This window comes from Vidua macroura, chromosome 5 (assembly GCF_024509145.1).
Source record: "Vidua macroura isolate BioBank_ID:100142 chromosome 5, ASM2450914v1, whole genome shotgun sequence".
Classification (NCBI taxonomy): Eukaryota; Metazoa; Chordata; class Aves; order Passeriformes; family Viduidae; genus Vidua; species Vidua macroura.
Window position 1 is genome coordinate 61,938,462 of NC_071575.1, and position 24,890 is coordinate 61,963,351.

General features: G+C 37.8%; 1 protein-coding gene across 1 annotated transcript in view; it reads right to left on the bottom strand.

Moving 5' to 3' along the window:
• The window catches only part of MAGI2 (membrane associated guanylate kinase, WW and PDZ domain containing 2), a 701,810-nt gene that overhangs the window by 143,970 nt on the left and 532,950 nt on the right, over positions 1 to 24,890 (bottom strand). Inside the window, exons 7-9 of the mRNA XM_053977427.1 lie at positions 14,499 to 14,556; positions 7,450 to 7,571; positions 5,838 to 6,020 (exon numbers count right to left, since the gene is read on the bottom strand). Coding sequence (XP_053833402.1) covers positions 5,838 to 6,020; positions 7,450 to 7,571; positions 14,499 to 14,556 — 363 coding nt within the window. The remainder of the gene's footprint in view (positions 1 to 5,837; positions 6,021 to 7,449; positions 7,572 to 14,498; positions 14,557 to 24,890) is intronic.

The window sequence follows — 24,890 nt, forward strand, 5'->3', positions numbered from 1 at the left end:
ATGGGATGATTAGCAATATATGGAGACAGAGATGTGCAGTCTCAGCTAGACTAAAACATCACATGAAACATCCTAGTTTGCAAATAAAGCAGGGGTTGTAAGGGAAGCAGATAATAAAAGCTGGTTTTATATGTGCTGCTACACTCTCACAGTTCTGCCTCACCTGGCATCAGCTTGCAGCTGCAAGACTGACACTTCATGAGGCCTTGGTGCATATTAAAAGAGTTTTTTAGCCTGGAGATGCATAAGACCAATGAAAAGATAGTCCTTCCTCAGTGGTCCCACTAATAGCGAAGCTTCTCATTTTCTTAACACCTTGCCTTAACTTTGGGAGCCAGTTTTCCTGGAGCCACTGGATGAGGTGTCAGGCAGATGAGATAACAAAATTTCAGCCAGCTTCAGGTACTGTGGAAATCAAGCTTCTGGTCAGTGCACCTCTTGAGATGGCAACTGTGGTAAACAGTTGGCTACCAAGGGAAGGGAATGTTGTAAAAGAGAAGATTATTGGTTAGGTTTTGACTGAGAGCATTTCAGGAAGACATGACCTCTTTGAAAATGACTATAGGTACTGAAGCATGTGGTCATGATATACTGAGTGATGTTCTGAAAGTATTAACATTTCCAGATGACCGCCAAAACATAGATTTTAATTTTAACATATTTGCTTCTTTGTGCATACATAGTTGATTTTTTTCTGTTGCTCAAACTAGAGAGCTTGCATCTCAGCTGAACTTGCATTGGTGAGATGATGTTTTGTTCACATGGTCTGACAATGGATAAACAGGGAACAGAATTAAGCATCTGTTTTAACTTGTAAAAATGCATCCTTTCGTAGATATCCCCAATTCCTTCTGTCTTGAGTACTGCACTTTTTATAAAGGTTGTAGGATAGTAGCCTTACAGTGAAAAAATATGCATTAACGAAACTAGATAATTATTTCCTAAGCCTAGTGACATTGTAGGCTCAACCACCTGATATATTGTTATGCATAAGGGTCTTGACATATGTCCATGGACAGAAGCAAGGGAATGGGCCACTCCTTCCAGCATTTCTAACAACTCTTTCCCTTTGGAGATCTCTAAGGTGCAGTAGAAATTCTGAATGGTAGATGTGGGACCAATCTCTAGCTTTCATCCTATTACAGTCATACAAAAGTAATAGATGTCTACTTACATGGTAGGTGTAGACATCTGAATTGTGGACAAGTATATCTGTTAGCTGAAACTTATCTTTAATTTATGAATTTCTATCTCTAGAATAGATCAACTAATGTAGAAAAACTACCATTCCTGAGAGAACAACATCTTAAAAAGCTGAAGTTTGCATTGTTTACAGATGATTTAGCATCTTAAAGCTGGCCAAGTGCATTCTTGGCAAATGAAATGAAAGAACATATTTTCCCTTTCTTGATTCACACTGTTGAGCTATGACATTTCCCCACAGATTTATGTTTCTGGAAAGTTCAACCTGCATTGACCAAAGATATTCATAAGTCAGAACGGTCATCACCAGACTTCAAGAACCACTTTTGCACCATGTCTTTGAGCTGTTTCCTGGAAACCTTCACCAAAGGAAATGGAGCTTGCTGAAATGCGGAGAGTGAGAATCTTTCCCTGAGCTTGACTAGGTGGGAGTGTTTCAGTTTATCCAGCTCATTGAATAACCTTGAGTATTGTAGGAGAGTTTTTGCCTTTGCAGCTTGAGCTTTTATCTGACTAAGCCGCAGGCCTAAATCTTTGTTTGCCTTAGAACAGCAGTCAGTCAAAATCACTCACTATAAAAATCTTTTCATGTAGATGCAGTCTTTTACCAGCATTTTAATCGAATGCAGGGGCATCTTAAAAACAGTTTTCTGTTGGCTGCATGAGGCTTCAGACAAGACAAAGCAATGTAACATCCCAGAAAAGAATGTGGTATCAGCTCCTAGGCTGTCCTGATATAGACAGAGATGCTGTGGAATGTAATGTCCATATCCAGCAGCTTGATTGAGTTCCAAATGCTAAAACATGTCCTAGAAAGGAATTTTCAGGATTATTAACAACCATTAGCACACAGATGCTAGATTTACATGAGGGCATAATAGCCCCTATGAATTCTGAAACATCTGGCAAATGGAATGCAATTTTGGTTGCTTTTGACTCATCCACTGAGATGTGGTTCCTCTGAGTCTGCTTGTGAGGCTTATTGTGGGTCTAGGACAAATATAAATACCTCTTAGTGTCCAGCACTGGGCACCAAGGGGTTCTGATAGCTTGTCAGGACCTCAGATATCTCTTGTTGCATCTCAGTGCACTCAGTTTGCTTCAATGCTTTGTTTCACAGTGATGCCAAGTCACTGTCAGGCAGCTGCTTCTGTGTTCCCAGTGGCTTCCAGGCTTTCAGCGGTGTTCCTCAGGGGTCAGTACTGGGATAGGCACCATTTAACCTCTTTGCTGGTGATTTGGACACAGGGATTGAGTGTACCCTCAACAAACTTGCTGATGACATCAAGCTGTGCGGTCACACGCTGGAGTTCCACCTGGTTTAGTGGAAGGTTCACCTGTTTCTGGTATGGGAGGTGGGACTGAGTGATCTTGAAATCCCTTTCCAATCCAAACCATTCTATGGCTCTGTGTTCCAAAGGATGAAATCCCAAATTGCTCCATTTTGAAACCTTCAGGTAAAACTGCATTGTTATGATCACATTTAAGGGTGACAATGACTTACATAGATTCACTCTTTGAATAGCATTTGCCTCTGACTCATATATTAGACTTTGGATGGAGAAATAAACCAAAGCAGTTTTCTATGAGCTTGTTTCTTTAACAATTATCTTGAAGCAGGTCTGAAGTATGAAGATTTTGATAACCACTTGGCCCAAAAATAGTATCAGCTTTGCAAGGGACAGGGTCCAGAATCATATTAGAGCTGGGGGCACCAGTGCTGTGGTTATACCTTACACAGAGGTTGCTTCACAGATCATTGTCACTGCCCTCAGACTTTCTACTATGATGCCCCACTGCCATAATGTGATGTTTTGATCTATAACTAAAGCTTGCCATGACTCTGATCATATATGGAATGCACATAAATTGAACAATGGCACACAGTTTCAAAAGAATAAATAAAATATTTTAAAAGTTCTATTCCTTATCCAATGATGCCTAACTAACAAACAAAAAGAAACAGATGTAGTTTTCCAAGGTAAGATTTTAACAGCTTTATGAACAAAAAGCTATTGATGGAACCTGGGAGGCTTTCACATCTCCAGTTGATTATATTGTACAATAGGAAGAGAAACTCTAATTCAGGAAATGTGAAAAGTATTTGATATCAGGAAAAGCAAGCACTTTGTTGAACAATGCTTTTTTAAACATTCTGACCTTAAATATATTTTTTCAGTTTTCCATTAACATATTTAAAAATTACTTTATTCATGGAACCAGTGTTAGATGGCACAGTCATTAGTCTGAGATTCTCCAATCACAATCTGTCACTCTTCTTAAAAACAAAGGCATTTGAGGCCAAAATTTGTTCTGAGACCAAATTTTATATGTTTTGGGGTCACATAATTGTAGAGTGATTACATATTTGAATGTACATTTCTGTTTTGCATTCCTAATGTAGTTGAATTAATTACCTGAGGAAAAAAAACATTGCTATTTCTATGCATTTTAACAAACATTTTTCTTACATGTTCTCAGCACAATCCATGACTACAATAATGACCATCAACAGTATTATGAAACCCATATTCAGTTTCAGCATAAAAATTCACGTAAATTGTGAGGATGCCCTGTTTTCCAGAGAAAATAACTCCATATGATCAATTTCACTAATAACCAACCCACACTTCAGAGGGATTAGCAAGTAACTATATTTGAGTTCTGCATCTGAGAATGCTAAACCATGACAAACAAGGAAAAACTTTCATGCCATGTATTAGATAGTATGAAAATATTAAGGTAAAATGAAGTTTATGTCACTGAAATCCTCTGAACTTCAGGAAGTCTATTGTATCCTTTATTCCCCTAATCAGTTAACTTAATAAATTTTGCGTTTGGGAACTATATTGCATTAAGTTAAAATGCCATCAAGTACTGAGAATTAAAAAGCCATTAGAATCATGTTTTTTGTAAAATCAGTGCCAAAAATCTATATTCTACTTCTTTTTTACATTTTGTTTCTTCATATAAATTTTCTGTTTATCTCTTTGGCATTAGAAACATCATGATGGCTATAATATTAGCTTTGAAGCAAATCCTGTTTGGGTTTTCTTTAAATAATACTTTTCATAACCTTTACACTTCCTACTTGGCAAGTCCTAGAGAGTTCAACAAAATAAACTAGAATCCAGGGTGATGTATTCTGACATACGAATATTACTCTGATAAAAAAAAAAACAAAAAAACAAAAAAAAACCAAAACAACTATAATAAAAGAAAGATGAAATGAAATTTCCAGAAAAATCACTTTAGACTATTCCACTCACATCATTTGTGCCTGCATTTATTTCTGTGTCTGCTCCCTGCACTATAACACACTAAAATGATCTTTCTCTGCTGCTGTGACCCATCCACAATGATCTGTTAGCAAAATTTAGAAAATTATCTTCATAGTGACTCTGGCCACAATGAAATGGGTTTTCTACAGAGGCAACAACAATCCCAAACTAGCATTTCATTATTTCAATGTCTTGGTGAGAAATGGAAGGATAGATTATGAAAATGGATAAATTATGCTGGGGAGAGATGGTACAGAGTGACAGGGCTGCACAAACACAGGAGCACACAGGAGACTTCAGTCCCTAGTAACCAGCTGTAGCTGTGGAAAGCCCAATGGACCTAAAGAGCAAAAATCCTAGAACAAGAGAATGGTTTGTGCTGAAAGGGAGTTTTAAGATCATCTACTTCCCTTGCCACCCACTAGACCAGGTTGCTCAGGGCCCTGTCCAACCTGGCCTTCAACACTTTCAGGGATGAGGCATCCACAAATTCTGGGCCAAAGTCTTCACCATGAGAGTGGACGAACACTGGGACAGGAGTCCACAGAGGCTGTGGAATCTGTGTCAACAAAATTTTCTCAAGACCCTGAGAAACCTGATCCAGGACAAAGTTAGCCTTATTTTGAGTACGGGGCTAGTGACTGAAGATCCCTGCCAACTGAAATTATTCTATTATTCTCTGTATTTTCCTAATGAAGATGATAACTGCTTGGAAACAGAATTCATCTCCCTCCAAGAGTTTCGTCCATACATAGACCTGATGTGACCTTTCAGACAGTGGTTTACAATCTTTATCAATCTGTGAATATGAAAATGTTTGCAGTGGTGGTCCAGATCTTCAGAGCAGCTTTCAATCTCTTCAGAAGCAGTTTCTTTTATTTCATGAGTTTTCACAGATTCTTTTTTTAATAGGACACAAATGCCTGTGCGTCCATATGCCACACTGAAAACTCTTGTTATGATGGTTCTAATGAGAACAGTATTGGATAAGACTCAACTGATTATTTTGCAAAATCATCCTTTCTAAAGAAATAAATTTGCACTTAGTAGTCTGTATTCTCTATCTCTTTTCTTTCCATGTAGACTTCCCTTAAGTAAACAGTCTATAAACCAGAACCCATTTTTATGTAGGGAAATGCAGACATCTTTTCTCCCTTAAAATATTTTGAAGTAGGAAAAATAAGCTACCTGGCACTTATTAGCAAGAAATTTTTATCAAGAAACTTATCTTTTCTACATATTAACACAGAAAGTCATATGGAAAATGTATGCATTCATGGAGAGAGTGAGACTGAGAAATCTATTTCTCATTCTACTTCTCATATAAAAGAACAGAGGAACTTTCATAATTACCTGTTTCCATTTTCCCATCTTGTGCTGCAGGCCCATCAGGAATTACACTCTTCACCTGGAGAAACTCATCTGGCTCATCCCCACCAATGATGGTAAATCCAAAACCCATGTTGCTTTTCTTAAGAGTTGTGCTGAGGAAAGTCCCCTTCAGCTGTGATGCATCACGGGTGAAGAGTGGTTTTTCTACATCAGTCAACACAAACAAGAAAGACAGAAGTTCTGATCTAGTCACAACACAGCAGGGACAGCACATAACAATATTGGCTGACGCCAAGTGGCAGTGTATCAAAGGCAAGAAAATAAAGAGTGCAGGCATTCCAGGAAAAATATTTGTGGGTTCTTGTACTAACACAAAGCTTAAAACATATTTCTTATCTACGGCAGATCAGCCATAAATGAAAAGATAAAAATATCCTTTGATATTAGAAATCCATTTAGAAGTGGATATTGTGTAACTAAAATAATTACATCAATAAAAGTGATCTGTGAGGTAATTTAAAAACCTCTTTCCTAACCTATAAATTCAGCTTTGTCTACAAAAAAAAAAAAATTCCTCATAATTTCCCTCCCAACCACAGTGAGGAAAATATCCCCTGTGAATGTCTCATTCCATTTGTTACCAAGAGGAGGTAAACACTAGATGAGCTTTTCTCTCCAAACACACGGAGTTTAGGCATTCAACAAGTGACACACGTGACTGCTGTGCAAACGTTGTGTCCGCTCTCCACGTGCCTTGGGGTGCGGTGTGGGTGCCGGGGGTCCCCGTGCTCCTCTCCCATGCTGCACTCAGTGAGGGAGGGTTGGGGAAAGTGCAGAGTTTGTGACCCCGGCTGGCCCAAGGGCCGGCGAGCAGCGGGGACGTACCATAGAGCCCGCTGGCCCCGGTGGGGTCACGCCGGCACTGCGACAGGTCATTCACGCTGCGGGACCTCCTGGGAGCGGGGCGCAGGCGGGCAAATTTGGGTCTAGGTAAGGTTGATGAGGAGCTTTCTACTGTTACAAAGGAGAACAAGCCTCATTCTCTGACTATAACCTTACGTTAATGTTCATTTGTCGATACCAGTACTGTTTGCTGCTTATACAGCTCTCTTTGAGCGCATTAATTTTTATGTTACCAAGTGGCTGCATTCCTGTAAACTTCTATAACACTGTGCTTGAGGCTTTTAACTTAATTGATGCTTGCTAGATGAGCTAGCTTAGAAACATACCAAACATCAATTAAGAGTAATTTAGAGAAAGTACAATTAAGTATTTCAGTGTTGCCAACCTCGGGTGCTCAAGAGAGAGTTGTACATTCCCAGGAACAGAATTTATGATTTTATTTAGAAAATAACTTTGGGAGTCTTATTGTGCTTTCAGTTTCTCAGCCTTTACAAAACACTAGATTCAACTGTTCTGTTTTTCCTGTGTCTCTGAAAGTTTTAGTTGGCTGGTGAGTCCTGCAGCTCTTGGGACCTGGACATTTAAGGGAGAAAAATGCTAAGATATAGGTGATAGCCTTTTAAGCATTGGCAACACTATTCTTTTAACCAGACTATGACAAAATCATTGTCACATAAACAGGAAAGCAGGATCTTTCATCTTAACCAAGACAGCTGACATGGTACTGTACCTCGGAAACCTTGGGCCTGCATAGGCTTTGTTCCAAGTTCTGCGTTGGGCATGTTATGCTGCTGTAGCTTCCTTTTTGCTTCTAGGACAGGGTTTTCAAATTGAGTTCTTCTATTTATGTGGCTGGAAAAAAATTAGTTTTGATTAGAAACTAGGTTTAGTTGGGTAAACTGGTAATTTTCACAGTAGGGTGCTAAGTATGTGGCTAAGGTGTGTGTGATTAGAGAGTAGAACTGTGAGGAACCCCCAATGGGCCTGAGCATGTCCCTTACATTCCACACAATTTTGTTGGGGATGAGGATATACAACCAGTGCCCTCTATAATGAACAGTACTGAGCAGCATCCTATCACTTCAATATGCTAAATCTGCTACATACAAATGGTTTTGATCTATGGGACTACATATTAAACAGCAGCACTGCTGAAACATGCTACAGCAACAGTTTTTCATGTCCTCAGCATGACCACTGTTCTGTGTATGATTCAAAGGAACTCAACCAGTTTTGTGCATTATTATCAATTAGTTGTAGGTGAATTTACTCAGTAACAGAAAAATAAAAGCCTAGACAACAGAGTGCTTTTATGATGGTAATTTACAAATAAATCTAATGGGTAATAAATTGAAGATTATTCCTTTTTAATGTGTATCTGCTCAGCTGTACAGAAAAATCAGATGCAGAAACTAAATTAGATGGCAGATTAGAACTACATAGATCATATATGAAATATAAGAAAAGTTAGTACACACATTTTTTCTTTATGTTTTACATTTCCAACTACAAGTCATTAAGGCTATCTCTGGCATTACACCACTAATTTTTCTACATTGTATTTAGGACTATGAACTTTACCACTAATGTCACCATATCCTTGATTTTAATTCTTTAAAGCACACATTTTATCAATCACTGAGCTATCCTTCAATCCTGTCCTGGGATATGTTTTGCATGTTTTCTGATGGAGGCAAAGCAATGTACTAGGCTACATGGAATATAGCTGCAAGATAGGATCACAATAGAATCATAACAAAGAGAAGGGGCTTGTGCTTCCAACACTGCTCTGGGGAAACCGATACATATGTATAGAAGGGCAAGCCTATGCCACTCCTTATTTGTTCTCACTGGGTTACTATCTACTGAGGTCTTCTGAAAATCCAATCCCAACCAGGGGTTTAAGCACTTGGACAGGTTCCTTCGTAACTTTCACAACTCTAGGATCCTAAAAGGGTCTTTTATTACATCGCAATGACCTTTTGTGCCACATCAAGCACTTTCCAGGTCCTTTGAGATTTTGATCCTACCACAGCTTCAAAGAAGATAAGTGGAATTGCCATTAGGAAGTGAGGTAGAGGAAAGGCAGCAAAGTCCCATGGGAGTGCAATAAACTTGCAAAATAGGATTTAGTGGCCAGTGCTAATGAAATGAAAAGACTTTCAGTCATGCAAAAGAATATTTGATTTAATGAGATGAAGTAAATGTGATAAATCCTTAAGTTGCTACTTTGTTCACATGGCTATAACTCATTCAAGTGGCTGCTAGCTTAACTATCATACCCTAAAATTTTCATTAATAGCTTTCAGTAAATTTTGCTCTATGCTGCAGACAGCTAAATCCCTCTCATTTCTTTCCTTCTTTAGACAGGCTGTTTGAGATTGTAGGTGCTCCTTTCCTAGACTTTTGCTTTCTGTTATTTCTCGTAATTGTCAGGGTCTTCAGTACCTTAGTCTATTGCAACCTAGGAACTTATGATGAAAGGGAGAAAAACTTCACTAGTTAAAAAAGGAGAAAGCAAGACTTATGTGCATTAAGAAAAGGTAATCATGAACTACTAACATAAGCATGAAAAAATAATTATGTGATGTGTTTACCATTTGATGTATTTCCATGTTGTAAAGGAAATACTGCTTTTGCCTTTACACAATAGTGACAAAACTCAAATACTACATTAAGTTCTGAGCACCCATGATCAAATGAAATGAATCTCTATGAAAGGTTTTACAAGAAGACCAGTGAAATAGAGTATTCTATTATAGAAGATCAAAGGAGTTTTAGCTTTTTATTCAAGCAGAATTAATTCTGCTATATAATTGCATTCTATGAATACATTTGGAAGTAAATACTAGAATGTATTAAAGATGCCAGGATTTCAGACTTGAAGTCTGTAGGCTTCTCACAAGAGAAGTGTGAAGTTAGAAAACAGCTTCCAGTAGGAGGTATGGAGTACAATATCTAGCTTGTTTTATCTTAGCATTTGATAAGTTTTAAACCAGGGTTGCTACACATGTGGGTTAGTTGCTTCAACATAGAGATCATCTCTTACTTGAGGGGCTCTAAAGGATCCTGCCCTGTTCTCCAGCTGCCCTCCACAAGAGCAGAGGTTTCCTGTGGCTTTTGTGCCATATCATGCAGATATAATGGATATCCAAGATTACACTTCAGATCTTCATTCAGGACTTTGCATTATGCTTAGTGCCGTGTTGCAGTTGCAGGGCACATCTTAGAGCTGCAGGAGGGCCCCTGCAGACCTAAGCTTCAACTTATATGTGGCTCTGTGATATAAGAGAAGTGGGGATTTTAGCTAATCTCTGTTCATGGCTCAAGAGAGATTAATTGCTGTGATTAACTGCTGTGCTAGAATTCATTTTCTACTGCCTACCTACAGTTTCTAGGTATAATTTAAGTTGTGGTTTGGTCCATTTAAACAGAAATATCTTTTATAACAGTTTGAAAATGACATTTTGTCCTATCAGATCAGATAGGAAGACTAACACAGGTTCTTGAAGCACCTCATGTTGTTGGTGCAACTTTAATAATTCTAAGCTCCAATTTATTCCCATATTATGACTGTTTTTTGGTAGTGTGCAATCGCAAAAGCACAATGTGAAATTTCCAACTAATTAAAAAAAACTGCATTAAATGTTGCGTCCAAGAGGACTCAAAGAAAAGAAAATTATATTTATAATCAGTCATTTTTAGCAGTCAGTAATATTGCATTATGTTCCTCTATTGATGTAACATGAAACACATCTCTTTTATGCAATTTTAAGTGCTATATAGCTTCTTGGCTAAATCAGAAAAAGTGTTCCTGATGAGTTTACTTGAGAAAGAAGTTATTAAGTTAAGTAATTCTCTTGAAAGGACATTCTAGCTTTTCCTCTAGCTACTTCAACAGCATGCACAAGATTTATTACTAGCTTAGGCCTTCATAAGACAAGCCAAATGTGAGTTTTAGAGATGGTTACAAGTAAGTGCTTTTGTGGTTAAAACAGATTTTGGATGGTAGCCAAAATGTATTGCTCATTCTAATAGGATCTAATTCAGTGAACAATTCTAACTTAAGTTTTCTTCCTTTATTTTATACAATATATATTAAATCAAAAATTGTAATCCAAAACCTAATCCAACTAATTTGTTCCAGTGCCACTGCGGCTGTGCGGAGGAGAAGGAGTGGCTGGTGCTGCTGGCCCCTGTTAGCTCACTGTATCTCAAATGGGGACACACCCTCAGAGGCAGGATTTTCTTTTGAGCTGCATTTACTTGTCAGGTCAAAATACTGTCTCTGTGTGATGGGGAGGTACCATCACCACCAGCCAGCCTATGAGACACAGACACAGTTCTGCCCTCTCAGCAGTCAGTGGGGCCAGGCTAAGTTGTTTTTGTGATGAATTTAAAGTTAGATGCACTTAAGACAACTGAAACACATCCTTAGGAGGTTTGCAGGCTGTAGTGACTAATTTGCAGACTTTAGTTGATGGTCAAGGCACTGAGCTCACAAAATGATAGCAGGTCAGAGCATGGACACCAGTAGAAGGATTTTAACCCATCTCCTTTTCTTATCTACTTTAATATATGAGATGGGGGGTTCTTTTGCAGTTTTTGCCTATAACTTTTGAAATTGTTGCCTATTACCCAAAAAAGTAATTCTGGGGATCAGGATGCCTATAAAATGGGTATTCTAATGTATAAATTGTATGCATTGTATGGCCTATCTTGTATAGCCTATCTACTCTTTATATTCACATTTTTCAGTTGATAACACTTTATAAAGACAAAAAGACCTGAGATAACTTTTTCTATTTGAGTAGTAATAGAGCATTGTCAGAAGTTGTAAGTCAAGGAGGTATGTTTCTCCAGGATAAGTAACTGTACAGCTAATTTAGCTGTTCTATTAAAGAGCCCATGTCTGAAAATTGAGCTCCATGTTGTAGTTAGTCATCCTTAAAGAGGAAAACAATGTTTTGGCAATTAGAATTGAAAGACCCAGAGCACTCTAATGACTACTTTGTCTCCATAGCCCTGCATAGCTCAGTGCTGTTAGTTCTTAGTTTAGAGATTAAAATTCCCAAATTGCATGAAAGTTAACAAACATATAGCAAACACTTCTCATTTATGTCAAATGTCTACACATTACAAATGAAGCCTGGACCTGCATAACAAAGCAAATGAAAATTATAATATTATCTCACACCTACATTAATACTGGATTAAGAGATGTAGTTATACTGGAGACTTTTTTTTTTAGCAGAATTTGCAAATACTTTGTGATTCGCTTTAGGAACTCGACTAGCAAGAGGTTTAAGTTTCTTTCTTTTGGTTTGTTTTCTTTTTTACCTTTTTCTCTGGTCTCAGAATATTTGAGCTGAACATGGCTGCTCCTTGTAAGGTGAAATGGAGTCTGTCTGCCTCATTGCTCAACTGTACAAACTTCCTATGGGATACAAGCACCTAAGTGAGCAGACCCTGCTTTTATGAGGATTTTGTAGGCCTGCATGTAAACTTGGACTGGACCTAAATATGTGGAAGTTTGTAATCTTGCTTTTCATTATTTACTTACTTTTATGAAAAAATTAAGAGAGTTTATTGTAATCTGATTTTATCTAGTGAAAAATGAACTCATCTGTTGAGCACTGGTAATAAAAAAGCTGTGGCTTTTATATATTGTAGCAGGAAAAATGGAAAGCAATCTTTGTTTCAAACTTATTGAGCTCAGACAGCAAATTAAACTACAGCTACATTTTACTGACTATAAAACTCCGTGAGAATTTAGCAGGGCTGTAGTTCTAATGCCACTCCATGAGCATCCATTCCTCTTCTAAAAATCTCAGAGACTGCAGTAGGTTTGATGTATTTGTCCACAAATCTTATCTGTGCTAGTATTAATAAATTTGGCACTAACATCCTTAAAATATGTAATTGCATGATAACATCTGGGCCTGATGCCTTGCATCTGTTTACCTGTGGTTGGACATGAAATGCAGATAAATACTTGCTCCTTTTCTGACTCTGCAGTGGAGTGTGAGCCTTGCTGGTGCCAGAATGCCTCAGGCTGCACCAACAACTGAGGGAGTCTCAGTAAGAGATTACTGCACAGAAATTGCACACCACCTGTTACAGCCCAAAATACACTGAAAACCACTGGGGCAGAAGCTTTACTTACACCCAGCAGCTGCATAATTGCACGTGCAGAAATCTTTGGCAGGGGTTATGTACAAAATGATATGAGAACCGCAGCCCCTGCCTACCTGGGGACATCATAAAAGAACTCAGGCATCATAAGGGGGAGTAATTTAATGGTATTACATAGGGACTTCAAAACTTATCCTTTTGCTTGAATCTGGCTGACTGAGGTGACTTGAGCTGAGCAGCAAAGTAAATGGAGTTGCTGCCTCTTTCACCTGAGGGCAGGAAGCAAGCTGGGGACAAAGAAGGAGAGCAGGTGCTCTGCATTTGGAGAATGGGACAGAAGGAGTCAGCAGAGCAGGGAACAAACACCATTTTCTGTTGAGTATTTGCTTTGTAGAAGGCTGGGGAACATGCATTGGCATTCACAAGCTGCTGCTGTGATAGTAGGTAAAAAAGGGGCATCTTGATTCTCCTAGACTTCCAGCAATCAGATGATTTTTTGATCTCCCTGCACACCTGAACCCTTGCATAACAGCAGCATATCCTGAGGTCTGGAAAAGCTGCATCTCCAATACTTGTCCAGGGCAATCCTGCAGTCAGTGTGTTGGTACGGATTCAAGAGACCAAGGGAAAAATGTGAGACACAAAGGAAATTTTCTATTTTCTGTGAAACAACTAGATAAATATATTGCTTGAGTATCAAGATTTGAAATTGAGATTTTAGGTCAGGGACAATATTCTCTAAAGATTTCTCTTGTTTAATAAAAGACACTAATGGATAGTTGTTTCTCAGCCTTTCAAGTGCTATCTGCACAGTGACAGGAGTGGTTTCCAGTCTCCTCTCTTGCATACTGTCTGTAAAGAGCAAAGTGAGAACTGACCCCTCCCAAACAGGTATCACAATCTGAATCTAGATTCATTTTTCATGTCTCATTTGCTCTGTTAAGTTAAAAAGCAGAGGAAATAATCTCTCAGATTTACTTGTTTTATGTACAAACTGGCCAGGTCTACCATTACTTCAAACAAAAGCATTTTTTTGGCCTTTGCACAGAGGAATAAGCTTTTTTCTTGTTTCATAACTAAGACAGAATCTGAAGAAAATGAAAGCAAGGATTGTGCTATGAAAATAGAATTTATATTGTTTTCAGCTGCACTTTTAAATACAAAATAAAGCATAAAATTTTATATGCAGTGTATAAAAATCTTGACTTCTGGTACAACCCGTATAAACACCTGATTTGCAGCAAGTGAGGATTACCCAGAAATGGATTTTAACTGAGCTGAAATGATTATGCTTTGCTCTATTAATTGATTAACAAGATTTATACCTTGCTGGATATCCAAAGCTTAGACAGAAAATGCAACATCTCTTTAATGGATATGTTCTTTGTACAAGTGTCAGCTAGAATGGTACCATAAAAACAGACCCTGGATAAAAAGAGTGACTGAATGCCTGAGTCACTGATTTGGGATACTGAATATATCTGTATACATTAACTGCCTTGATGACTGAGAATTCCTGGTATACCCTTAGTTTAACATGCCAAGTAATTGTCCCCATTCCTTGCCAGGCTGAGCATTGCAGAGGATACCAGTATAAGGTCATGACATATTAATAGCAACTTAATATTGAACTTGGGAACTTACTCAACATAATAAGTGCCATAAATGGGATCATCAATTTTCTCCCAGCCATATGGAAGCTCTGAAAAACAAAGAGTTAATCCCTCTCAGTAAATGCAGTATAGAATGCAAAGATTTCTAATAACAAAATTGTGGATCTTTGCTGGGTGTTGAGGGAAATAATAGTGAAATTAGATACAGTGACTAAAGCAAATGCCAAATCTTGAACACGCCCCATGGCAGCCACAAGGAGTAGTAACTTGGAAATTTGCATGTAAAACCAGCTCTTAGTTTCTAGAGCAACACATTTTGGTTGAACTTCTTTATTGTGCCAACAGTTGTACCAGCCAACAACTGTAGCACATCTTGTGTGACATCACTGGCAGAGGAAGTGAGGGCATTCTATTTTCATGAAGAAAACACACAAAGAATGAATTTGCTTTTTGAGCTTTCTTTTTCTTAGGAATACTGGAAAAGTTGGTCTAGAAGGAGTGAAAAGAGTTTGTCTCCTGCCATATAAGTACAGTTAGTATACTGAAATGTTTGCATTATTCTTCTTACTGGGATGACAATTCCACAATCTCCAAAGGCACCCTGTTCCAAAGGTAAGTTATATATCAGGAACACAGGAGCACAGAACAGTACATGAAAGTACAAACCAAAATAAGATATTGTAGCATCCTCTGGACGTAAAGCTAACTACATTTTTCAGAAACAGAGATCCCTAAAACATTCTGGTCTTAAAAATGAAACTGTTTTAAATATTAATTCAACAGTCTTGGAAATCAATCTGCATTCATTTATAACCAAACTGCCACATATATATTCATGTATATCGATACTTATTTTATTATCACTATCAGTGAATGCTTAAAAAAATATTACACTGCCAACAGAATTTCATTTTATGTTTAAAAGGCACTAGACAGAGGCAACAAGTATTTCAGTTGACATGGACAGAGTAAAAACCTCAGTACCAAGTGGTGACGTGGATGGAGGAGACTCACAAAGGGATGGACATTCCCATTATGCACAGGTATTGATTTCTGTGCAGTTAAAGACTATGACACAATGTATGGAGAGTGGTACTGAGATTCTAAAAGGAAATTTGACTCTGGAATTCCTTATCTCAGATTTTTTTTTTTTTTTTTTTTAACTCCGTTGCACTACTTTAAAGTAACTTTTTGGAGACAATGAGTACTGAACTAGACAGAACAGAACCGATGTAGATCATATTGAACAGTCATTACACTAGTCATAAAGAAGTACTCCTGGAGGACTTGAGCTTTTTTTTTTTCCACTGACAATATGAATAGACAATTATTGACTTGCTCAAAGGAGCAAATAGGAAAGTGAAGCCTGAGTGACAAAATGGAGGCTAAAGGGTTAAAAGGCCACGTTAATCTCTGCTTATTACTTCTCCTTTAAATCCATCTGTAGTGGCTGATCCTTTCTTGAGTGAACCTGTTTAGACTCTGTGATCTTCATGTCACATTGCCCCCAGGGGATGTTCCTGCTCAGCCTATTCCAATGCTGCAGTGAAGGATACAACCCTTTGCCAGAGACAGGCAGATGAGGAAATGCCACATTACAATTTTTTTTTTTTTTTTAACAGAAGGCTTAATATTGATTCTCAATTTTTCCTATTATTCTTAGAATATTGTTAGCTTTGAAATCTTCCTAAGTCCACATTCCGAACTACTTTTGTCAGGGCTATTTTGTTATTGTCTTTTCATAGGAATAAAGGCAGCATAAGGTATTCAAGCTGGTCTCAGAATTAAAGAATGGTTGATGTTGGAAGGGAACTTTGAAGGTTGTCTAGCCAAACCCCTCTGCTCAAGGCAGGGTCAACCAGATCAGATTGTTCAGGACCATCTTCAGTCAGTGCTTGAATATATCCAAAGATGGAGACTCCACAATCTTTCTGGTAACTCAGCCTGTGCCTTTTTGCCTCCTGTCCAGACACCACTACAAAGAGCCTGGTTCTGTCCTTGCACCTCCCTTCATGTATTTATTTAGATTGACAAAAATGTTCCTTGAACCTTCACTTCTTCAGGCTAAACTGTCCCAGGTCTCTCATCCTTTTCTCCTAGGAGGGACGCTCCACCCCTTAATCGTCTTAGTGGCCATTCACTGGACTCTCTTCTTTATGTCCATGTCTCTGCTGTACTGGGAGCCCTGGATCCAGCACTCCAGCTGTGTCTCACCTGTGCTGAGCAGAGGGGCAGGATCATTTCCTTGATCTGCTGGTGACGCTCTGCCAAGTGCAGCCCAGGAGGCTGCTGACCTACATAGTTGCAGGGGCACATCACTGGCATGTCGAGGCTCTAAGCATTAGAAAGCCCTGTTGATGCTCTTCCCAGGCCTTCTCAGAACTTGAGTAAAATGAAGTGAATCAACCTACAACAATTCTCACAAAATCCTGTGTATCTTGGGACAAGACTGTATAATGTAATCCCTAAACATTCAAAAAGAAATCAGCTCATGCACAAATCCTGTACTGCCCCTACAGAAAGTTTCATTATCAACTCATGCATGATAAGCAAGGCAGAAATCTGCTATGAAAAATTATGCTCTTACCAAACACTATGATACAGGATGAATATAAAATATTAGCTTAAGTACTATTAGTACATTTTATTTTCATGTAACCTTGCACAATTTTCTTCTGCTAATTAACTTCATGTTGCTTTCATATCTGTCCATCTAAAGTTATGTTTCTTTAAAGAAAACTCAGACAGGTACCTGTAAGACCTGTACATAAAAGTACGCACAAACACACACATCCCTATATACATACACACACAGGTGTGCACAGGTTCCCCTCCCAAAGTCCAGTAGTAGATGTGTTTTTTCAAAGTATGAAATAAATAAATAAGCAGATATTTTGTCCAATTTTGAAAGTGGGTATTTTATGTAAGTATATACAGTACAAGTATATAGATGCAGATAACATACTTAATTTTACATATTCACAACAGTTTGAAATAATTGAGGATTCATTATTAACCTATTGGCCTATTTTTTCCTAAAGTAATACTTAATTGTACTTATAAACTGGCACAACTACCGAGAAGGGAAAAGCAAAATTACATTTACTAATGTAAAAATCTGTAAAAAATTAATATATTTGACATACTAAGGAGAACTCACTTTTAAATGCATGGGTTGAATGATTATTTAAAATCATAAGTTAGCCATGGGTTCAGAAGAAAGAAAAACAAGAATACTTTTGTGTACCATAATACACTCCATGTAAGGTTATGCTCTGATTTTATTATTCAATTTAAGATTCGGCCTATAAGCTATGTTTAATTAAAATTCTGTGTTGACCAGTAAAACAGAATTGCTAGAGCACAAACCCTAGGCCCCTGCCTGTTGAGAATGGCAGATAAGATTAGTGGAGTGTAGTTTACTACAGAGGTTCTCTAAGAAGAATCTTCTGCTACATTAGCTTTCAGGAGCACTGTGATTATTTTTCATTACATTAAATTGTGGCATCTATTCCATTTTTCACTCTTGAAATGAAAGATTAAAGGACAGAAATACTTTACTGCTTCATAAAACAGGAAGCTTAGCATTTGCCAGATTCGGGGTGAGGGCATTACAGTTTCTCCTTTTGATTTCACTGTACCCAGGGATGATCATTAGGGATGAAAGTGAACATTAAATATTTGTAAAAGAGAATTGTTGTACAACTAGTGAAGGAGATTGCTAATGGATGCGAATAGGGAAAGCAGCTATATCTTACAGCTGATACTCATTTGGTAGCATCAGCATGCTCATTTGTGTGCAATTTTTGCAAGCATTGGTTCATGCATACTGTGCTATGACAGACATCTTCATTTTTAGGAACTCAACACTTCTACCACCCTTGTCCTCCAAGTCTGCAGACTGCTGAAGGCTTTCTCTCTATAGAAGGAAAAAAAAATTAAAATCTACCTTTTATTTTTAAATCTGAAATATCTAACATCCTCCTATCATCCAGTGCAGGGCCTGTTCAGGAATATTTACAAAATCACCTTTTAAAAATCAGTAATATTTTGTGCAGTAGTTGGCAATGCTGACACCATGAGTGGATGTAAGGGTGCTGGACAGTCTGTATGGTATGTTTATATCCTCCAGTTTTTGCAGTGCATGCTTTATTCCTTACAAGACAAGCAGCATCTAGCCAACACTAGTCATCCAAAACCACCTTTGCTCAGTAACCATCTGGGTGAGTTTTTAATTCAGAATTGCCTTTCTAAAAGTTAAATGCCCAATGGCATTGAAATGCCCAATGTATCTAAAAGTTAAATGCCCAATGGCAATGAAAGTCAGAAGAAAAGAAAGCAAGAAAGCAAGAAAAAAAGGATAGAAAAAAAAAAGAAAGATAAAAAGAGAAAGAAGGAAGAAAAAAAGAAAGACTAATATGAGTTTGAGCAGGTTGCTTTAATAATCAATTGTAGTGCCTTCTCTTCACGGACTGCTTATGCTAATGGTGCCGATGCTCTTATTCTGCCTTCTGAAAGCTGTTGCATTTCAGAATGATTTTTAATGGTGCCACTTAACATTCTCTAGGGATGGAGGAAAGAGTAGATTTTGTATCTCAATGTGCCAGGATGAAAAAGCATACTACCAAGCCCAGAGATTAATTTTTCTGAAGTTTATCATTCATTGAGTTAAAGAGAGTCATAAAAACTTTTCAAGGCTTCAGAACAACAGACAGCATTGTGTCACTACCCCACTGACATGCTGGAAAGAAAGATGAGAGCATATTTCCTGATTCAGCTGCAAATCAAAATATTTGTTTAGTTCAAAGGAATATAGCATGAGAGATAAAAAAATAATATAATGCCTGCTGTTATTGAATGAGCATGTGGAAGCTGTGGAGGTCAACACAAGTTTGGTTCACCTGCCTTGTTAACACCCAGGAGGACAGGAATTGTCTTCTAACCTATATAGGAGATTTTTCAGAAGAAAATACTGTATCTTCCCACTCAAAAGCCTGTGATTTTTTCATCTCTTGCTTTCTATCTTATCTTTTCTTTCTTCCTGTTTCAAATTCAGTTCTGCCTTTTCAAGTCAGTTACCTACTACAGAGAGTATCAAAATAGTTGGATTAAAAGTTAAAAACAGTGCAGCCCCACAATCCAATGCAGTGTCACAGTCTTTCAGTTTCTCTAAGAGATACAGTCTTTGCAAATATTTATTTCTAAGTCTAAACCAGTATTCCTCACTGCATAGCTTACAAAAAAACCCAAAAAAACAAAAAAAAAACCACAACAAAAAACCAACAAAACCAACCAACCAACCAAACACACAAAAAAAACCCAACAAAAAACAACAAAAAAAACCAAACCAAAACCCATTGTTTGTAATACCCTAAGGCACAGCACACAGATTCCCAGGGGGTGGGTGCTGCTCCAGGCATGTTGTGCTGCTCCCTCAGGAGCTCAAGGTTGGAGATATTTGGTTTGGATGCTTTTATTTGTGCAAATCCATGTTGTCCAGATGATACAAGAAACACATTGTGGTTGGGCTGCTGCTCCTGAAACCTCTGATACGGGTTGCCATGAGGAAAGAGAGGATAACACTACCCAGTGAAAATCAGGACTTAACCTATTACCCCCATACCTATGTGAATTTTTCTAGGTCACCTATCTGCATTCCATCTGGAGCTCAAAAACTGAACCAAGTCAACAGGTACATGCTATGGTAACACTGAGTGGGTGGGGAGAGAAAAAAATTAGGTAAAAATGGAAGTGGAATTGTTCACTCTCTCAGTGAAAATAACAACAAAGGTAGAACTGACAATTCCACCTCTACAAAAGAAACCCAAATTGACTATTCCTTTAATAGAAGATCTGGAAAACCTAGTGAATGTACCACCTCCAAGTCAAGCCATGTAAGTTCAATTTCAATGAAACACATGTTCTCCAACCACCATTCTCATATCAGCAAATTTCACAGAATCATGACTGTTTATGTTCTGTCTGCAATCAAAAAGCATTCATGTGCAATTTATTCTCACAAATAAAATGTCATTATGCAAAATTTCTCCTTGCACAATGGAAATAAATGTGTAAGTAATACATCTGATAAATGCATCCTCTTCCTTCTGTGCAGCTTATTGTGACATGCTACATCCTTAATTATGTAGAACATAGATTACTTAATATTATTATAAATTCAATAATATTTTTCCCAGCATTGTTAACAAGTGAAATACTGGCAGCAGTTGGTATATTTTTTAACATTAGGCATACTTGATTCCTCTGACATGTAGAACTGTGCAATGCTAATTAAGATTTGCATTAATACAGTGAGGAAGTATTAACTGAATTACTGTTTTTTTTTTTTTTAATTTTTTGTGTTATTTTTTTTTTTAATTAAAAAAAAACTATAAAAGGCTTGTTACCTTTTCAGTCAAATAAAAATTAAAACCCCCAATCACGTAGAAATAAATAAGGGGGAAATAACTTATGTGTTGTGAACTTAGCTAGATTACTGTAGGCAGTGCCTGAGGTGGTTTCCTTAATAAAGGTTTAATAAGGAAGTCAGTGCTCATTAGGTAAGTGGGCAATAAGCTGGTCAGAAGTACTTTCCATGGGCCTTTTCAAGAGAAAGTCAAGAGTTTCTGTTAAAAGATTTCAAACAAATTGCAAAATCCTGTTTTCCATATATTTATAAAGAATAGATTTAAGGAAAGCAGAAATATTGAAAAAAATATTATTAAAACACTGCAATTTTTTTCATCAAATTTTCTTATCCTTTTATCTTGTTCTCTGTCCTTATTCCTGTATTAGTTGTGCCAGGAGCCTGGTTCATATTACAGAACTTCTGTGGGGAGAGAAGCTTAAACCAGCTCCTTGTTGATCTCAAAGTTCTCACTAAAGTGACCAGCATGTTGCTGGGGAAACAGAGATATCTCACAGTTTAGCTACAAGTGCTCAGAAGCCTGGATAGGAATGCATCCAGGCTTCCTTGGAATAATAAAACAGCAGTGTGCCTTAACTTCCAAGAAGAGCATGGTAAAATTCCTGAATTCTGTGTCGAATTACGTGCCATCTCATTTTTAATATAACAAAGGGTACACATAAACAGAGTCACTGCAACACCCTCACAGCTCAGAGCTTTAAACTAGCTGACATGGGCACTGCTAGGAATGAAGTCCCTTCCGGATAAGGGACTTTTCTGCAGATGCCAACTCGCTGGAGGAGCCTGACCCGTGCCCTGGTGGGCTCCACGCCCACGAGCCCAGGTGGCCCCACCGACTGGTTCAAGGTTCAGCCAGGCCGTGTTAAAGGCCAGGCTGAATGGGGCTTGGAGCAAGCTGGTCTAGAGAAAGGCACCCCTGTGGCAGGGGGGTTGCCATGAGATGATCTGGCAGTGGCCCACTCATTTTGCCTGCAGAACAGGAGCCCTGAGTACCTCAACTGCACGCTGCATTATCAATTTGTATTCCTGAAGTTCAGCAGATTTGCTTCATGGCACGTAGAGCTGCAACATGGAAGATTCTGCCTTTGAAACTGATTTTATTAACACAGCTGTTTTATGCTATATTCTTTAGACTCTGGAAAAAAAAACAGACTGAAAAGAAACATTCTGTTTGATCTTTTGGATGTTCAAATCTTTCAGTGCTTGTATCTCATTACTGACTGTATCAATTCAGCCTTGTTACAAGCCAATGTTTTCTATCTAACAAATGCATGATGTAATGGAGTTAGACTTTTCTTCTATTTGCTTTCCAGTGTCTTACTTTATTTATATTCTTTGCTTGGTTGTTAAATGCTTAACCGCATACCCTGTGAATTTGTGGAGTTACTGAATTTACTGTTATTATAAAATTTAAACCCTCAAATTTGGCTACTGACCTAAAAAGATCCATATAAAAGTATGTAGCTACTAACAGTGCAGGCCAAATTTTATGGGAGACTGCCAGGTATTTTGTCACTCAAATTCAACAACTTTAGTTATCTGTTCACCTCTTAACCTCTAGTACTACAAATGAAAAAGCTTATATTCTGTAACAAACCCAAATGACACATTTCAGCGCTATTTTCGGTGCCTTTATTAAGGGGAAACAGGAATACCCTCAGCCTTTGCTCAGAGGGTAAGTGCCCCTGACCTTGCCTGTCTTGGTTGCCCTCTGCTGAACTCCTGTGTATCATGGGGCCCAAAAATTGGATTCAGTATTACAGATGCAATCTGTATCATCAAATTCTATTTGAACAGGTCAGTTCCTATCCTGTATTGTTGCAATATTTTGTTTCTGCCCAAGTGTAGAACTCTGCATTTGTCCTTGTTGAAATTCACAGGGTTTCTGCTGGGCCAGTCCAGCAGCCTGGCTGGGTCCCAATGCAGCCACGCCTTTGACCATGTTGATGGGTCCCCATGGGGTCACCTGCAAAGCTGGCTTTGTTGCCTCCTTCAGACTGTACCTAGACTCTTCATCAGCCAGATGCTCAGGAGAGCTCCATACAGCCGTGCTGCTCCTGTGCATGGAGGAAGCCACTTTTTCCTCATTTTCTCTAACCATCTTTCCCAGTCAAATGTTATTTTGTCTTGTTTATGAAGAATTTTTAAAATAACAACACTGAGCTTTAATTAAAATTTCAATCAACATTAGAAAATATTTGTTTCATGACTGCCTTTTTCTCACTGGGTCTTGGGAGTCTCAAGTCAATGTTTCAAAATAAATCACATAGAATAATGCTGTCTGGTTTTCTGGTGGCTTTTTTCTGCCTTGCTATTACAACAAATGGCAATTACTTGATTTTATCTGACAAGCCAGTGATGGAAATGGATAGATCTATTATAAAAAGAGACAGAAAAATGTAGCATCTGTAGTGATAATGTAAAAAAAAAAAATAGCCAAGTACTACTTTGAATGCTTACAATGAACTGAGTATCTGTGGGTGGTCTACAAACATAAAACTATCCTGCCCAGACTGTAAAATTTCAAAGGTACATTTTTTATTTTTGATGGGCTGCAACTGCCTCAGAATCACCAGATGACCTTGGATTGAAATCTGAGAGCAGGTTAAATAAACTAGTGCTGTAATCAAGTACAAGGCATCTTACATTTCTGTGTTTTATAAAGTGGCCAGTGAAATTCTATACAATCAGATAGCAGAATCCTCCTCAAGGTACTTTCTATATGATCTGTTTCCATGACTACCATGCTTTTTAATAACATGTTTTTACAGTTCTGAACTTGGCTGCATATACATAATGCAGATACAGTAGTGGTTTAAATAGTATTTGATGAAATAGATAAATCAATACAATTGATGAGAGAGATTACATTGCACTGGGGAAAATTCATGTTAACACTGCACCTGCTGAAGCAGCAATCCTTCATTTATACTAGTGAAATAAGATTAGAGGATTTTTTTTTTTTCTTGGTGGCTTCACTGCCTTGTTGAGGGTGAAAACTTTAAAGGCCTATTTTTTATTTCTTTTTGCTTTGCTGTACAATCAATAAAAATCTGCTTTGGTTGCATGGAACTGCTTTCTGAAACTTCTTGTTATAACTTATTCATCATTATGCATTAGTGATATTTATGGGGACACTCACTCCATATTTAAACATTATGTTAAAAAAATCCCTTGGCATTTGAGTGACAAGGAAATATATATGAACTCACAGGCTTATTTTTCTTTATTTGAATTGTAATGTCATCTGCCAAAACTCACTCTCAGTATGGTTCTGTGACAGCGTCAGAAAGGAACTTTGCATGAGAAACAATTGTGTAGTCCTTTGTTAATGCACCAGACACAATGCACTTGCATTCATAAGGACACTTTGCAATTTCAGTGTTGAATTAATACATCTATTTGTGTCAATGACAAACTAATCAGGTTTCTAAGTTGCTTTTCCTTAAACAGTTTTAACTATGTGAGATAATAATACAATAAAAATCTACCCATGTTTTCTTCATCTTTCAATGTACATTAATGTTGGCATATCGTAACATGGAAGAAAAGTTATAGGAAGAAAGAAAAATAAAAGGAAGGCAAAGGTGATGCAAAATATGTGCATCATCACTTTTTATGACATTTCACCACTTAAAAATAAAAAATCATTACTATGAAAGAAGATGAAAGAACTACTTTGTCTTTTATTTTTCTCTCTTCCTTCTCGGTGTAAAACCTCCCTAAGAGTGAATAGAGTAGCAACCTAGACACTAGAGAGGGGACTGAGAGGATACTGTGTTGGGGGATGGAGATGGAAATGGGACAGAGAGATGGAAAAAACAGTTTTTGGAAGAAGAGAGTGTCTGCTCACTTTTTTCATGCATTTCAGCACTAGACTATTTGCATGTCAGGGGAATTTCAGGTTACTCAGTCACGGCTGCCTTTATCATAAACATCAGCCCAGAGAGATGAGGCAGCTGACTTTCACAATACTGATACATGCAATTTTGGAAT